The following is a 16,284-nucleotide window of genomic DNA, read 5'->3' on the forward strand; positions in this document are numbered from 1 at the left end:
TTTCAACAGTGGAGACATAGCTTTGCACTCACCAGATTAGAAAATATTTAAATATTAAATATTAAATAGCTAAAAATATCAGGTATTAATAAATATGTGGAGCAATGGGAATACATGTCTGCTGGTTGAAGTATAATTAATACAACCACTTTGGGGGGAAAATTGGCTGTTAAGGTTGAAGATACTCATTCCTCTCCTAAGTATATACATGGTAGGACTCTTGCACGTATGTAACGGGCCTTGCTGCATACAAGAGTTGGCATAGCAGGTCCCGGCTGGAAGCTGGGAACTCGGCTTTTTAGGAAGTTCCCAACACTGTTGGGATAAGTCTGTTTGTACAGCTGGGGCACTGATCCCTGCTGTACCAGGTTGTACAGACTACAAGCAGTGTGATTTATGATGAACACCAGCTTTCCCTCTAGCAGTCTAGAGTTTCTGTGATTGTGGCTGATTAAACCGACAAAGAGAGCCTGTGTAACCAGCCCCCAGTAAAAACTCTGGATTTAAGGCTCTAGTGTGATTCCCTGAGCAGAACCACGCACACCTACTCCTGTATTTCACTGCTATAGGAAGGAGTGGCCCCTCACAGAGAGCGGAGGAATAACATTCACTGTATATCCAATAAGTTTAACAAATACCAAGTAAGATTAAAAAAAAAAAAAGATTATCAAAAGGAAAAGAAAACAATTCAGTGCTTCTCTGAGTCAGGGGTACTATGGAGTTGACTGCAGAGAAGCATGAGAATTTGGGGGGGCAACGGAACTGTTCTTGATTTTGATGGTGGTTACATGGCTGTATGCATTTGTCAAAACACACAGAATTGTACACTAAAATGGTGAATAATTAACTACATGTAAGCTATACCTCGTTTTCGGAATGGGAGAGGGGAGGGGAAGGAAAAGGAGGGGAAGGAGGGGAAGGGAGGGAAGGAGATAAAAAAGACAAGAAAAGCGAAAAGAGGAGCAGTAAAGTGCTCCAAAATGGAATCTTGGCTTTCTTCAACCTGGAAATAACTGGCTTCCCTTTCATTCATAGTCCAACAATCTCTCATTAAATGCTTTCAATGGCTTAGGAATTCATTAAATTTGAAAGCACACACACAATATTACATGTAACATGCAGCTACTACACACACTCACATTAAAGTCTAGATGTTTTTATCACTGAGACAACATACACTGCTTTAAACAGTAATACAAATAACTAACCTGTGGTGTCTGAGGAGTGGCCACACCTGCTGATGAACTGTCTCCACACCAGTCATGGTCTATCAATCCAGCCACATAGTTTTCATCACTTGTTGTCATATCTTCTAGACTCAGATTCTTTGACTATTGAAAAACAGAAGAACTTAGAGACAACACCATCATGATTCAATTTTTAAAAGCGTATGCTTGAGGCACAGGGCGAGGCCCTGGAAGCAGAAACAAAGCAGAGATCGTATATTGAGGGAACTCACCATCCAGGACAGAAAATAAGCCAAAAAATACTAATACAAATTATTACATAGGAGAATCTCTGACTCTCAAACAATGTGTCTTAGAATATTTTTACATTATATGCCACACTATTTAGATTACTATCAGATAATCACTATAACACCAGACAAATAACAAATAAAAAGCTCTGACAGGGCCCCTGGGTAGCTCTGTCGGTTAAGATCCGACTCTTGATTTCGGCTCAGGTCCTGATCTCAGGATCCTGGGATCAAGACCTGAGTTGGGCTCTGTGCTAAGCGGGAGTCTGCTTCATGATTCTCTCTCTCCCCTTTCCTCTGCCCCTGCCCACCCCCCAGATAAATAAATAAATCCTTTAAAAAAAAAAAAGGCTCTGACAAAGTAGAAAACAGAAGGGAAATGACTTTGAAATACAGGTTTCTTTGGGGCGCCTCGGTGGCTCAGATGGTTAAGTGTCTGCCTTCCGCTCAGGTCATGATCTTGGGGTCCTGGGATCAAGCCCCTTATTGGGCTCCCTGCTCGGCGGGGAGTCTGCTTCTCCCTCTCCCTCTGCCTCTACCCCCGCTTGTGTTCTCTCTGCCTTTCTCTTTCTCTCTCAAATGAATAAATACAATCTTTAAAAAAAAAAGAAATATAGGTATCTTCATTGTAAGTACATGCAGAATATGTAGCAATTTCTCCAAGGAACAAACTAACTTCATGAAAGATCTCCTAGGAACAGGATATTTGGGGTCCTGTGCTAACAATACCACCAGTCATTTATCTTCCCTCATTCTTCCCCCTCTACAAACTAAGGGCACACTAGACACACCCTAAATCCTAAGACTATGGAGTATAATCGGATTTTTTATTTCTCCCTCCTTTCCTTTCCCTCAACATCGAGTTAAGCTGTCCAGTTTTGCCTGAATTCCTCTTACCTCATCATTTACTTTCCAGTCCCACTGCTATCGCTCTAATTCATGGACACATCTTCTCAGACCTGAACTATTCAAACAGATGCTATGGTCTGTGCCACCAATGTTTCCACCCTCTCAGCCAGAAATGACAGCGTTCTCCAATTATCATGAACTAGAACTAGCTACATGGAGTGCTAGGTGGAGAAAAATACTAAAGCTAAATCTAGCTTCAGTGGGGAAAAGAACAGTGTTGTGTGAATAATGGCTGTCATGGGCACTGCAGAAGGGAGTAACAGCACATACATCCCTAACTGAACAAGTCTGGATACATTTTTCTAAATTATAGTCATGTCAGTGACTTATCCTATCTTGTTCAAAAATCAATGGCTCCCATTACCTATAGCATAAAGTCTAACCCTTCTGACATGGCATTTCAAGGTTCTCTACAATCTAGATCTCGCCTACCCTTCTACCTCACTTCCTCCTTCTCTTCCTCTCACTTTTCCCCTACTTGACCTCTCCACCTTAACCAAAGTCTGATGACCCAAAAGCACATTTAGGTGCCTGAGATTTTGCTAATTTATTTATCCTTCCCTGAATACTGTGTTCCTTCTTTTCCATTTTTTCTAGACTTGACTGTATATCCAGTTTGGGTCACCTACGGTGATCACTCCCTTCCTAAAGCCACTAGAGCACACCTCTAGCCCCCTATTGGCATCCATCATCGATTACTCCAGTGTAGTGTTATCTTTATGTCTTGCCTCAACTTAACTGTTATAGACCAAGCATAGGCCTGAAAATGCTAATGATATGTTGATGATATAGCCTTTTGTGATTCTTGGATCAGACTATATTATTGTTTCCTCTGAAAATGCCATCCATTGATTAATAGTTCAGGATTACCTACTTGCTTATAACACCCCAGAGAAAAAGGGGGATTCTCTTAAGGGGGAGAATAGTACAAAGGAACCTTGTTTCAAGTTTCAATGATTTACATAAAATCAGAGAACAACCCAAAATTTGATTTCTGCTCCATTTTTTTGTCACTAAAATGTCTACCTATCATAAAAATTGATTAAATAACATAAATGCCTAAATAATTACATGACCAGGGTCAATGCTCATTAGTTGAAAGAGAAGAGTAAGTATCTTCCCAGATCTTTTCCATTTGAATACTTCATAATTGTTATAAGCAGAGGAATTGAGATTGGGCCAATCCAGATGTAAGAAAATTCAATGGCTTAGGAAAATGTCTCAGGTCTGTTAACTAAGGTGTCATAAATATAAAAATTTAGCCGAAGCTTATTTTAAAAGTTTATTGTAATTTAATATACATAATTTATATATAATCCACTTATAGTACAGACTAAACTAATTCCTTTCTGAAACTACCTTGATCAGAAACAGAGTTCATGGTTTTGTGTCCTCCTGGACCTAAAGGTATTCACTTCAATCTGAGAGTTTAAAGGGGCTGGTAATGTGGGCAGGATGAGTGACAGGACGACTCATAAAGTCCAAAGGTAAAAGATCTGTCTGGATATGGGGTATTCACCAATGCAATAAAACTCTCCAAGAACAGACTAGAAAACCAACCCAGGAATGACATTATCTCACTTCAGAGATTCCTTTACATAACAGCCACTTTTAGTGCTTAGTTAGGTCAAAACATCAACTAGGGAGGGAAGAAGGGACTGGCAGGGTCTGGGAAGAACACAAGCTCCCCTATACCTGCAGCACATGACTGACAAGTGCCAAAAAGAGAGATCTACATGAAGCAGTAAAGGAATTCAGGGGGGTCAGAGGGAGATTCAACACAAGATCAGAAAAGGTGGCTTTTTTTTTTTTTTCCCCAACAGAGTTCTGAGACCTAAAGAAATAAAATCACCTCACCTACACAGTCATTTGGGCTATACTGGATTCTGTAAAGAGAACGAACTACCTCTCTCTGAGAGTAACAGAAGTACAATTTCCTACTGCAAGAATAACTTAAATTGCAACCTAAATTAATTGAAGGGAAGACTTATTATATTACAAAGTTCCACACCCAGCCAGCAAAGGATCTGGAAGGCAGAATTTTAGATAACAAAGAATCAGACAGAAGATAGAGACTAATGCGAACTCTTAGGAATGACACGGTGCTTCCAAAAATGTAAAGCTTCTCCGCCATTCTAAATGCTCATGACAAAGAAAAGGAGACAAAGAAGGAAAAAATAGAAGAAAATTATATGGTTACAACAAACTCATACAAGGAATTTGAGTTACATGAGCTATAACTACTGCTCAAAACAAACCTAAACCATCAACATAAATATCAAAATATTCATTAAAATATCTCGTCATATAAAGTATATCCTCTTTCAGAAATCTTAGTCCCAACAATGGTTAAAATTTTTATCCACAACCCAATAATATGGTTATCTCTTAAAAGCACTTGCCTATACACGAATTATATAAATTAAGCATTCTAAAAAAGACTGGAAAGACACAAATAAAACCTATACGTGGTAGGTTCATAGATAAATTCTATTTTCCTTGGCTTATCTGTGGCTGAAAATTTTCCTGCAACAATTAGAAATTACTTTTATGAAAAATAGAGGGGAGGAGAGGATTATTTCAATGCCATGTTAACATTTAAATTTTTTTTTTTTAAAGATTTTATTTATTCGACAGAGTTAGAGACAGCCAGCGAGAGAGGGAACACAAGCAGGGGGAGTGGAAGAGGAAGAAGCAGGCTCATAGCGGAGGAGCCCAATGTGGGGCTCGATCCCCTAACGCCGGGATCACACCCTGAGCCGAAGGCAGACACTCAACCGCTGTGCCACCCAGGCGCCCCAACATTTAAATTTTGAGTTCAAGTTCAGAATTCCCATTTTCCAAAAATATTTATTTAACTATTTATTTTTATTTTATTCTTCCCCCCCTCACCAAAAATATTTATTTATTTATTTTTTTTTTTAAGATTTTATTTATTTATTCGACAGAGATAGAGACAGCCAGCGAGAGAGGGAACACAAGCAGGGGGAGTGGGAGAGGAAGAAGCAGGCTCATAGCGGAGGAGCCTGATGCGGGGCTCGATCCCACAACGCCGGGACCACGCCCTGAGCCGAAGGCAGATGCCCAACCGCTGTGCCACCCAGGCGCCCCTCTCACCAAAAATATTTAAATCATAAAATGTCTTGCCTCTGCTTCCTTGACACCAGTGGTGTATCCACTCATGAATGGAGCAGGCACAATGCAAGAGCAGTAGGTGTTTAGGAGCGCATGGGTGGCTCAGTCCGTTAAGCGTATGACACTTGGTTTCAGCTCAGGTAATCATCTCAAGAGTCATGAGACTGAGCCCTGAGTTGGGCTCCATGCTCAGTGGGGAGTCTGCTTGAAGATTCTCTCCCTCTGCCCCTCCCCCCACACGCACGTGCTCTCTCTCTCTAAATATAATAAATTAATTTAAAAAAAGATTCTCTCTCCCCTCTGCCCCCCCTTTAAAAAAAAAGAGCAACAGGTGTTCATACAAAAAGTTCTAACATTTCTCTCCCTCCACCTGCCACTACCCCTGCTTGGGCTCTCTCTCTGTCAAATAAATAAATAAAATCTTTAAAAAAAAAAAAGGTTCTAACATTTACCTTAATGTTTGTGACTGGGGTATTGGCTAGTCCACAGGAAAAAGAAGGAAGCCTTAAACGAACTGGTTTCCCCCGAGCCTTCTTGGCTAGAAGCAGAAGATAGGTAGCGGTGAGGTGATCATACTGCCACTGGAAAAAAGAAAATCAAGTTGTTTAGAAGACTGAAGTTGTTTTTAGAAATAATGTTTTATTTTACATTATTTTTTTTCCATTCAGAAAAAAAGCAATCCCCTGTACCAACTCTCTCTCTTTCTCTCACACATAGTTTCGACTCCTCAGAGGGAACCACTTCTAAATACTTTTAGCTATTTCTTCTATGTTTCTATGTTGCTTATACAGCTTTAAATTTTTTTTCAGCTTCAGATATTATCTACGAATTTCCTAGTGTGGAAAATAAGGATTTAGCTCTACTACAACTCCTTCCTGCCCCATACATTCTTCCTCCTTGCATTCCCCTATTATAATTTTATCACAATTTTTAGTTAAATCGATATTTACACTATCATGATTATGTAAATTAGTATTTACAACTGAGTAGGGATAATGTTCAAAATATTTCATTGGTACCCTGACTTTATGCAATTAGAACAGAGGCTGAGAGGTGAGTAGGGTCCTGGGGCACCCCTGCCATGACAATTATTAACCTTATAATCACTGAGTCTCAAGGAAGACTGGAGGGAGGTGCCCAGGGGACCTAAGGGAGGTAACAGACAATGGGGAGGGCACTCAGAGTAGGAATTCTTCAGTGAGTAGATAAATATTCTAATATCTTAACAACCAGAATGGGATTGCACCTAAACCACGTGGGGTACTACCCTTGCATTTCCTTCTTTTGTATCTTGGTTTTTCCTGAAGTTAAAAATTAAAAAGAGGCAGTTACTTGTCTTACTAATCCAGTTCCACACTCCCCAGCACTCTACACCTCCCCTCAGCACGTCCACATACACAGGCTAATCTGTTCCCTCCTCCATGGCCCTTTTTGGAGACATGCCACCTGATGTCTGCATTCCATGCTCCACTCTGGACTAGCTTCTTTCTCAACCTGCAACTCAACTGTCAGTCTAGGGATTCCCTTCACCTCTATTATTTTTTTTTAATTTTTTAAAGATTTTATTTATTTATTTGACACAGGGAGAGAGAGAGCGTGCACATGAGCAGGGGGAGGGGCAGAGGGAAAAAAGAGAAGCAGGGTCTCTGCCAAGCAGGGAGCCCAATGTGGGGCTTGATCCCAGGACCCTGGGATCATGACCTGAGCTGAAGGTAGACACTTAACCGACTGAACCACCCAGGCACCCCCCTTCACCTCTATTCTACAATGTATCCTCAGTTTCCCAGATCTTAAATATTCCTCTTTCTTGGTTACTTTCTTGTTTTGGTGGAATATATCCTCCAGCAACTTCCTGAGGGTGGATGAATGGGAGGTAAATTTTGTGAGATCCTGCATGTCTGATAAATGACTGCATTCCATTCTCACACTTGATTCTGGGTGGGCTGAGTACAGAATTCTAGGATGACAATACTTTCCATAGTTTCAAAAACATTGTTTCATGGTCTTCTCACTTCTAGTACAGCTACTGAAAAATTCAAAGTCTTTCTGACTCCAAGCTCTTCTTTATGATCTTTTAGGGGCTTTTTTTTCTCCAGAAACTTTTTGGGTATTCTCTTTCCCCCAGTTTTCTGAAATTTCACTTTGTGTAGATCTATTTTCATCCATATTTCCAAACCCTGGCTAAGTCCCTCCATTCTTAAAAACTCAGTTCTACTAACTTAGAAACCATCAGTTCCGGAATATTTCTTCTTGTATTATTTCTTTGATGCTTTCTTCCCTTTTTTCTTCTGTTTTATCTGCCTGCAACTTCTATTATTTGTATGTTGGACCTTCCTTACCCATTCTCTTCTATCTGTGCATCTCTTTGTCCTTAGATTCTACTTTTGAGAGATTTTCCTTTAATTTTACTTTCAATCATTTCTACTAAGCTTTTCATTTCTGTGGTCATATCTTAAATTTTCAAGAGCTATCTCTTGAAATATTCCTTTTTAGCTATCTTATTCCTATTGCAAAAAAAGAAACAGCTTCTCTTAACTCTGAGAATATTAATTACCATTTCTAGCCATTTTCTTCCACTCCTGCATTATCTTTTATTTCTCAGTATCTTTACTTTTCTTTCTTCTCTCCCCCGCCCCATCACAACCCCCACCATTTGTTTTCATCTCTAATTTTCACGTTAGAGGCTTTCCTCAAATGTCTGGTAATCTTTGGCTGCCTGTCTCTATTTAAAAAAGAATTATCTAGCACAGCTAATTCAAGACCATGTAGTTCGAGGCTGCTCATCGCCTTGGGAGCTTCTCTCTATGGTAAACAGACAAGAATCTGAACCCCCAATCATTGGTATAGTAGGTCTTCTCTCTTGGCTTTTCCCTAGAATCGAATCTTCCAACATTTTCCCCACCCCCACTGCAAACAGGATAAAGTCCCAGTTCCAGCATTCTCACAGTTGAATAGGGAAGGTGGTTAGGGATAGTGGTTCACTATGAATATGAAGACTGCATGTGTCCATGCGTCCATTCAGAATGGCTCATCACCCCTACCCAAGCTGCGTATGGTACACGAGTGCCTCTTGTTCAATGTCTCCCATCTCCTGCTGGGGTAAGGGAGAGGTGGCTATCATGCAGCACAAGGTAGAGAAAGGACCTGGGGTCCAACTGCTTCTAGTACAGACTTTCAACCAATCTTCCTGTTTTCCACCCTACTTACTTCCCTAACTTCAGAGGTTCCTAGTACCTCTGATTCCTAAGCCTTTCCAGAGCCCAGGGCTCTAATCAGTTTGCTTATTTTCTTTTCCCACTGCAGGCACTTAGCTTTCAGCTTAAAATGCTATGTCAGATGCCACTTATGTATTTTATAACTCCCCAAATTTTATTGACATTACTTTTTGTTTCCTCTTTTATTCTCAACATCCTTGTGAATTTTTTATTTTTATCGCTTTATTATCATTTTAGTGAGGTTTTAGGGAAGTGTTGGATGTAAACATATCTGTTCAATCCACTGTGTATAACTGAAAGTTTCTAAGTAATGGACTCATAAGACTGGGTGACTCTCTACCCTACAAGAGTGTTAAATTTTAATAATACTGAATAATATTTAATGCATGTATCTCCCCACAAGGCACATGATCCAAAGAGGCCTACTACCAAAAAAGTATAAATAAAAACTGTTTTTATTAATAAATTTTATCAGTTAATATTTTAGTTGACCACTATCATCATGTACGCTTTGAAATCTATATAATAGACCTATCAATCCAGTGGAAAAAGTGTAAAACACTGTGATAAACTATCACAGAATGTTGCTTTTAATCCAGACAGGATGGGTTGGAAGGAAGGACAGAAAAAGTTTCATAGAGAAGGTACTATGGGAACTGGGTAAAAACTATGCAGTCACAATCACTCTCCAGTATGACAGTCCTACTTTTTTGAAAGAGATGCCATAAATTGATTAGAGACAATGGCTTAGAAACAAGTTGCCACTTGCTTATCAACAACAGTATCGCACAATCCAGGCATTGTAAACAATACCTGGACAGTTTTAGATGGAGTCTCCTAAACCTGCCTAGGAGTTTTACAACCCTAAGCCCTCTTTATCTCTAAGCAAAAAGGATCCTTTTAATAACTTTTTTTGCCATAGCCATTGCACATTACTCATTACAATTAGATACACGGGGGAGATGTGTGTTCAATAACGGATGAATCGGCACATTAGTTACGCTTCCAGGTGACGTTAGTCCACAAGTCTAACACAACCCATGTCTCCCTTATCTTTTAAGCAGCTCCCTATTTTGAAAGTCAAATATCTGAAAGTAAAGCAATAGGTTTACCTATCATAAAGAAGGTTCCATTTCTTAAAAAAAAAAAAAATTTTTTTTTTTTAAATCCCCAGTTATTGTTCACACAGGCTACATGTTAAAGAACTGCCTGGGCACCTGGGCTGAGGGCAGGCAGTTACCAGTACAGAGTATTTGAGATATTGAGGAATGGCTCACTATCCTTCCCCTGACCTTGGTCATAAGGCCCTCAATCTTTAAACTTCTGCCACCAGAATACAGGGGGATTTGCACTGCAGGGGTGGGGGAAGGGATTGGTCTGAATAGGTTCTCATATGCATGCGTAACCCTCAGTGAAGTCCCCCTACCAGATGACTGGCTGCTCCCACAATTCACAGCCACTCACAGCCGGAAGAACAGGGGGAAAGTAAGGAAAGCAATCAGGCGGAAGGAAGCTCTAGCACCACTACTGGGAGTCTCAAGAGGGCTACGATGAGATAGCTTGAAATCATAACACATATGAAACTGTAACTTCTGCATATAAAAAAGTGTAGAGTGCTCACATATAGGGGCACCTGGGTGGCTCAGTCAGTTAAGTGTCTGACTTTGGCCCAGGTCATGATCTCAGCGTCCTGGGATCCAGCCCTGCATCTGGCCCCGCGTCAGGCTCCGCACTCAGCAGGAGTCTGCTTCTCCCTGTCCCTCTGCCCCTACCCCCACTCGTGCTCTTTCTCTCAAATAAATAATTTTTTTTTTTAAAGTGCTCATGTATAATATATAAATGGGAATTCTAGGAGTTAAATATTTGAGAATAATGTTGTTTCTCTCTCTGCACAAAGATCAGCAGCATCGTACCAGCATAGATCTCACTAAACTGATCTCTCCCTGTCCTGTCTAACTAGCCCCCAAAATAAAGGCAAAGCTCCCAAAGTGCCAGAAAAAGTGTAGCAGACCACAGATGACCTCAAATCTGGGTCCCCTGAGGCTATTTAAACTGGAAAGTACTTAGGACCAATGTGAATTCTCTGAGAACTCCTAAACCAAGATTTCTCAACCTCAACACTACTCACCTTTGGCCTAGATAATTCTTTCTTGTGAAAGGCTGTTCTGTGCATTCTGGGATATTTAGCAGAATCCTGGCCTCTAACCACTAGATTCCATCAGCACATATACACATCCCAGTTGTGACAACCAAAAATGTCCTGAGAGGCAAAGCCACTCCCAGCTGAAAACCACGGACTTAGACCAATGCTTCTCAAGCTTTAATGTACATATGAATCACTTAGGGATTTTACTAAGATGCAGATTTCAATTCAGTAGGTCTGAAGTGGGGCCTAAGAGTCTGCATTTCTGACAAGCACCAAGTGATACTAATGCTGCTGGTCAGAACATACTCTGAATAGCAACGATTTAGAGGAGTACTTCTCAACTCCTGATTTAGAGGAGTACTTCTCAACTCCTGGCTGCATACTACAACCATTTGGGAAGCTTTTAAAAATTCTGATGTTTAGGCCACACAACAAACCAATTAGATCATAATCTCTGGAGGTGGGACCTAGGCATTGGGATTAGTTTCAAGTACCCATGGGACTCTAGTGTTCAGATAAGGTTGACAATCTCTGTATCCTACTCATCCCTAGGACTGCAAAATAAGTATAAACAGGCATTTAAGAATGAGGGAAGAGTACAAAAGAAGAAAAACTATTACTTTCTCCACAACATTCTTGATGTCGCTCATGTCTAGCTTTTAGAATCACTGAGATCTTTAGAGAGATTAACACCAGAAAACAATTTCTATCATGCTTCATTATTTACTTTTTCTGTATCAGAAGTAAACAATTCCTACTTCCATTTCACTTTGTTTGAAAACTGTATGTAAAGATCACATAAAAGATACTATTTAAAGAAATTTTTTTCAATAGTTCTTGAAATTCTAAATTTTTTTCAATAATTCTTGAAACTCCAATGTGGGGCTCAAACTCATGACCTCAAGATCAAGACCTGAGCTGAGGGGCACCTGGGTGGCGCAGTCGTTAAGCGTCTGCCTTCGGCTCGGGGCGTGATCCCGGAGTTCTGGGATCGAGTCCCACATCAGGCTCCGCTGCTGGGAGCCTGCTTCTTCCTCTCCCACTCCCCCTGCTTGTGTTCCCTCTCTCGCTGGCTGTCTCTATCTCTGTCGAATAAATAAATAAAATCTTAAAAAAAAAAAAAGACCTGAGCTGAGAACAAGAGCCGGATGCCCAACCAAGCCATCCAGGTGCCCCACTAAGTATACTACCTTAAAGATTCAGATTTTAAGTCTGTGGATCTCACACCAAACTTTTTCTCAATAAAAGGACAGGATGTCTGGGACTAGCTTTGAAATATCCTACTTAGAAAGGGCAGATGGGAGAGGGTGCTGGGATACAGATAAAACTGGCAAAGTGTCATTAACTGCTGAAACTGGATGATGAGTACATGAAGATCACTGTTAAACCATTCTACTTTTGTAAGGGTTTAAAAACTTGTAAAATAAAAATTTTAAAAGAAATCTTATGCATCTGAAATATGGTCTTCTATTAAAGATTGTCCTAAAGAAAAAGTTGTATTTTTTTTTCTAAAGTTACTTCAATGGAAACTTCAAATTTTCATTATAAAAGACCTTACAACGATTCCCAATTCTTGCCATTCCTTTAAAGACATTATCTGGGGTGTCTGGGTGGTTCAGTTGGTTAAGCATCTGCCTTCAGCTCGGGTCATGATCTTGGGGTCCTGGGATCTAGCCCTGTGTTGAGCTCCCTGCTCAGTGGGGAGTCTGCTTCTCCCTCCCTCTGTCTCTCCCCGCCCCCATTCATACTCTCTCTCTCTCTCACAAATAAATCTTTTTTAAAAAATAAAATAAAATAAAAGCATTATTCATGAAAAACTAAATTATCATTCTGTTTTCCAGATACATTCCAGAACCTTTGCTTATTATGTCATTCAAAGAAATCCTTTATATCTCCTCACTGAAAAGAACTGTGGCTTAGCAAAGCTTTGTTAGTTAAAAAAAATTTGCTTACAGCCATTACCCTGCAAAATAGAAAAGAGAAAAAACACAAATCGAAGATGATCAAAGACACAGTACTGAACCAGGAGCAAAGTTAGACACAATCCCTGTCTAGAAGGTTAGATTATACTCAGAGTCAGCTGTGAGTGCCTCCATCTCTAGGAAAAAATCTAGAGATTAAGTATCTGAAAAAGCTAAAAGAATCCAACACAGAAATCATGATAATGATTTCCTGGTATTTGGTTCATAAGTTTAGGGATGATGTGATGCTACAGGGTTGCTTTTAGGTAAGAAGAAAAGTGCTTTGTATTTACTTATTCCTATAGCAGAATCACAGTCCATGTTAGAGAATTTCAAGGAGTAAAATCAGAACTCTGTCAATTCTCTGTGGACTAGTTTCTTCTGTTTCTTCATTTTTTCCCCCACTATAATTTCTTTAATCAATGTCATTTTTAAGAGGATATCCAGCAGATATGAGAAAAGAATTGAGTGAATATCATACATAAATATAATATGTACGCTGATGATAAAATCATAGGTCTGAAAAATGCTATACTATTTTAATGTATTTTATCAGTACATTTATTATATCAATAAAGAACAATAAAACAAAATATTATTCTCAAATTCATGTTGTATTTCTTACCAATGAAATTAAATCCTCCATTGTTTGCCGATTATTTCTGTGATGTACAGAAAGTTCTGTTACACAATCTTCATCAAGGTGAATAAGCTACAAAAAAATATTATAAACTTCATTAACAAAAAATTACAAATATATTGTTTTCAAATCTTAAAGTTAGCATAATTACTTTGTAAAATCAATACCAGCCTGTAAAAACATGAGTTCGTCAAATTCTTAAGTAGGAAAAAACATTCTCCATAATTTTTGAAGCTATCACCAGGTGACAATAAGCAGTTCAAGAAGAGGAGCTCTTGCCTAGCCCTTCACACCCCATCATCATCTGATTAATTGTTAAAATTATGTTATGTAGCCAAGACACTCTGTCCTCCTTCCCCACTGTAAGACCTGCATGGCATTTTCATCAAGGAACAGTTATCTAGGCACTAGCATCAGTAGCTGTACAGCAGGCTGGTAAAGAGTGGCTCAGACTTGTAGCACAGTGCACCTCAAGCTACATTTGGGTTTAGCACCAATCCGAGGAGCCCTCATGATGCTGAGGGTACTAGCAAAGTACAATTTTAAAAAGTGAGATAGCTTCTATACAAGTTTTATTTTGCTTAAGGAGAGTAATTATTCAAGTATTCAGATCCATGCATGAGGGGCCAGAAATAGGTTCTGAGAACCAAATACGAATCATTGAGAACCAAAAGGCGGAAGGGGCCTAGCCTGGACCTGGAACAGGAGTTCAGAAGATGACAGTGGAAGAGACTCATAAGGAATGTAATTTTAAAGTCGTCTTTGCCGGGGCGCCTGGGTGGCTCAGTCGTTAAGCGTCTGCCCTCGGCTCAGGGCATAATCCCAGGGTCCTGGGATCGAGCCCCCCGCATTGGGCTCACTGCTCCGCTGGGAGCCTGCTTCTTCCTTTCCCACTTCCCCTGCTTCTGTTCCCTTGCTCGCTGGCTGTCTCTCTCTGTCAAATAAATAAATAAAATCTTTAAAAAAATTTAAAAAATAATTAAAAAATAAATAAAGTCATCTTTGCCATGATGAATTCTCTTCACAACAACCCCAATAAGTGATCTTTCATGTCTGCCCTAAGTCCCACAACAGCTGGGATGGCTAGTTCTCCCACCTGTCCCCTTAAGGTCTGTCTGCCTACAATCTCCATTCAGGGTCAGTACAATCTGACAGCTAACAGGCTTTGGAATTAGGAAGACCTTGGTTTGAATTGTGAAATCACTGAATAACTGTATGACCTTGAGTAGGTTATTATACGTCTCGGAGCCTCAGTTCCATCATCAGTAAAACAGAAATAGAACCTGCCTTGCAATACATGTAACATATGTGGAGAGCCTAGTACAACATCTAAACAGAGTAGTCCCTCAAAAAATGGTTAACTCTTTTTATTAACAGTCATAATTTTACTTCTTCCTGGGTGTAAGAGTTTTTCAGGAATTTGAATATTCCTATTATAGACAACCTGTCCTCTCCAAGTTTTCTCTTTTCCAGTTCCTTTAACCACCATTTCAATGACTACTGCCCCTTACCATTCTGGCCTTTTCTTTAGATCACACACTCTAGGTTGTCACTGGTCCTCAGTGTGAAGTGTTCAGAACCAAACATAATATGCCAGGAGAGGTCTGCCCCACAAAACAGAGCAATATCATGAATCTCTCCTTGTTCTGGACACCATATTTGTAATAATAGATTGAAGAGAAAGTCATGCTGCCATCATGAAAATAGAGGAACACTAGAAACAACAACCTGCATCACTGGCTGGTATGAGCACAACCTCAAGGGTTACGGAGAATGTGGAGACCACAGAGGCTTATACTAATGGTACTGTATAAAAGTCCAAAATGCTAAGATAAGTTTTCACTGTGTTGCTTTGACCTTAGCAGTTCCCCCTACTGTAGATTCCCTCTTTAGGAAGGTCCCAACCCCAGAAGCTCAGACACTTTACCACCAGTTGGGCATCTTCTTTGACACCAGTTGATAACCACTGCTCAAGTGAGAAGATTTCTGGGGTTCCCTCTATAATCTTAATGTTACTCTCCTAAAAACAGGGGCACTTGGGTGGCTCAGTCGGTTAAGTGTCCAACTCTTGATTTAGGTTCAGGTCATGATCTCAGGGTCACGAGATTGAACCCCGCATCAGGCTCCGCACTTGTAGAGCCTGCTTAAGATTCTCACTCTCCCTCTCCCGCTGCCCTTTCCCCTGACCTGCTCTCTCTTGCTCTCTTTCACACAAAAAAAGTAACTCTCCTAAAAACAAACCAAAAAAAGCCCTTTCTCTCTCTCCCTAGCCTTCTGCTTTGTACCTTTACCACAAGGTGTGTGTGGGAAAGGAGGGAAGGGTAGGAAAACGATGCTGGCTTCTTTGCTAGACTCCTGAACTAGAGACGATAAAGAGTGGGGTGGACAAGACACCAAAGTCTGAAATGTATGGCTTATCTTAAGCTGAGTTTTCCAAATAGACTCAATACTTCAAGTACAGAGGTCCCAGACTTACAACGGTTCAACTTACAATATTTCAACTTTACCACGGTGCAAAAGTGATACACATTCAGTAAAAATCATACTACAAATCTTGAATTTTGATCTTTTCCCAGGCTAACGATATAAAGTATAATACTCTCCTGTGATGCTGGGCAGGGCAACAAGCTGCAGCTCCCAGTCAGTCACGTGATCATGAGAATAAAGAGCCAATACACTTAAAATCATTCTGTACCCATACGATCATTCTGTTTTTCACTTTCAGGACAATAATCAAGAAGTTACATGAGATATTCAATACTTTATTATAAAATAGGCTTTGTGTGAGATGATTTTGCCCA

At 40.0% G+C, this 16,284-nt stretch overlaps 1 protein-coding gene across 2 annotated transcripts in view; it reads right to left on the reverse strand.

Annotated features, from left to right (window-relative positions):
* Nucleotides 1-16,284, reverse strand: part of MELK (maternal embryonic leucine zipper kinase) — an 83,357-nt gene that overhangs the window by 18,010 nt on the left and 49,063 nt on the right. For both annotated transcript variants that reach the window (XM_045780733.2, XM_045780734.2), the window contains exons 11-13: nt 13,469-13,555; nt 5,974-6,102; nt 1,209-1,331 (exon numbers count right to left, since the gene is read on the reverse strand). In XM_045780733.2, the coding sequence (XP_045636689.2) occupies nt 1,209-1,331; nt 5,974-6,102; nt 13,469-13,555 (339 nt within the window). The remainder of the gene's footprint in view (nt 1-1,208; nt 1,332-5,973; nt 6,103-13,468; nt 13,556-16,284) is intronic.

This window comes from Ursus americanus, chromosome 18, assembly GCF_024610735.1.
Source record: "Ursus americanus isolate L20-20 chromosome 18, mUrsAme1.1.p, whole genome shotgun sequence".
Classification (NCBI taxonomy): Eukaryota; Metazoa; Chordata; class Mammalia; order Carnivora; family Ursidae; genus Ursus; species Ursus americanus.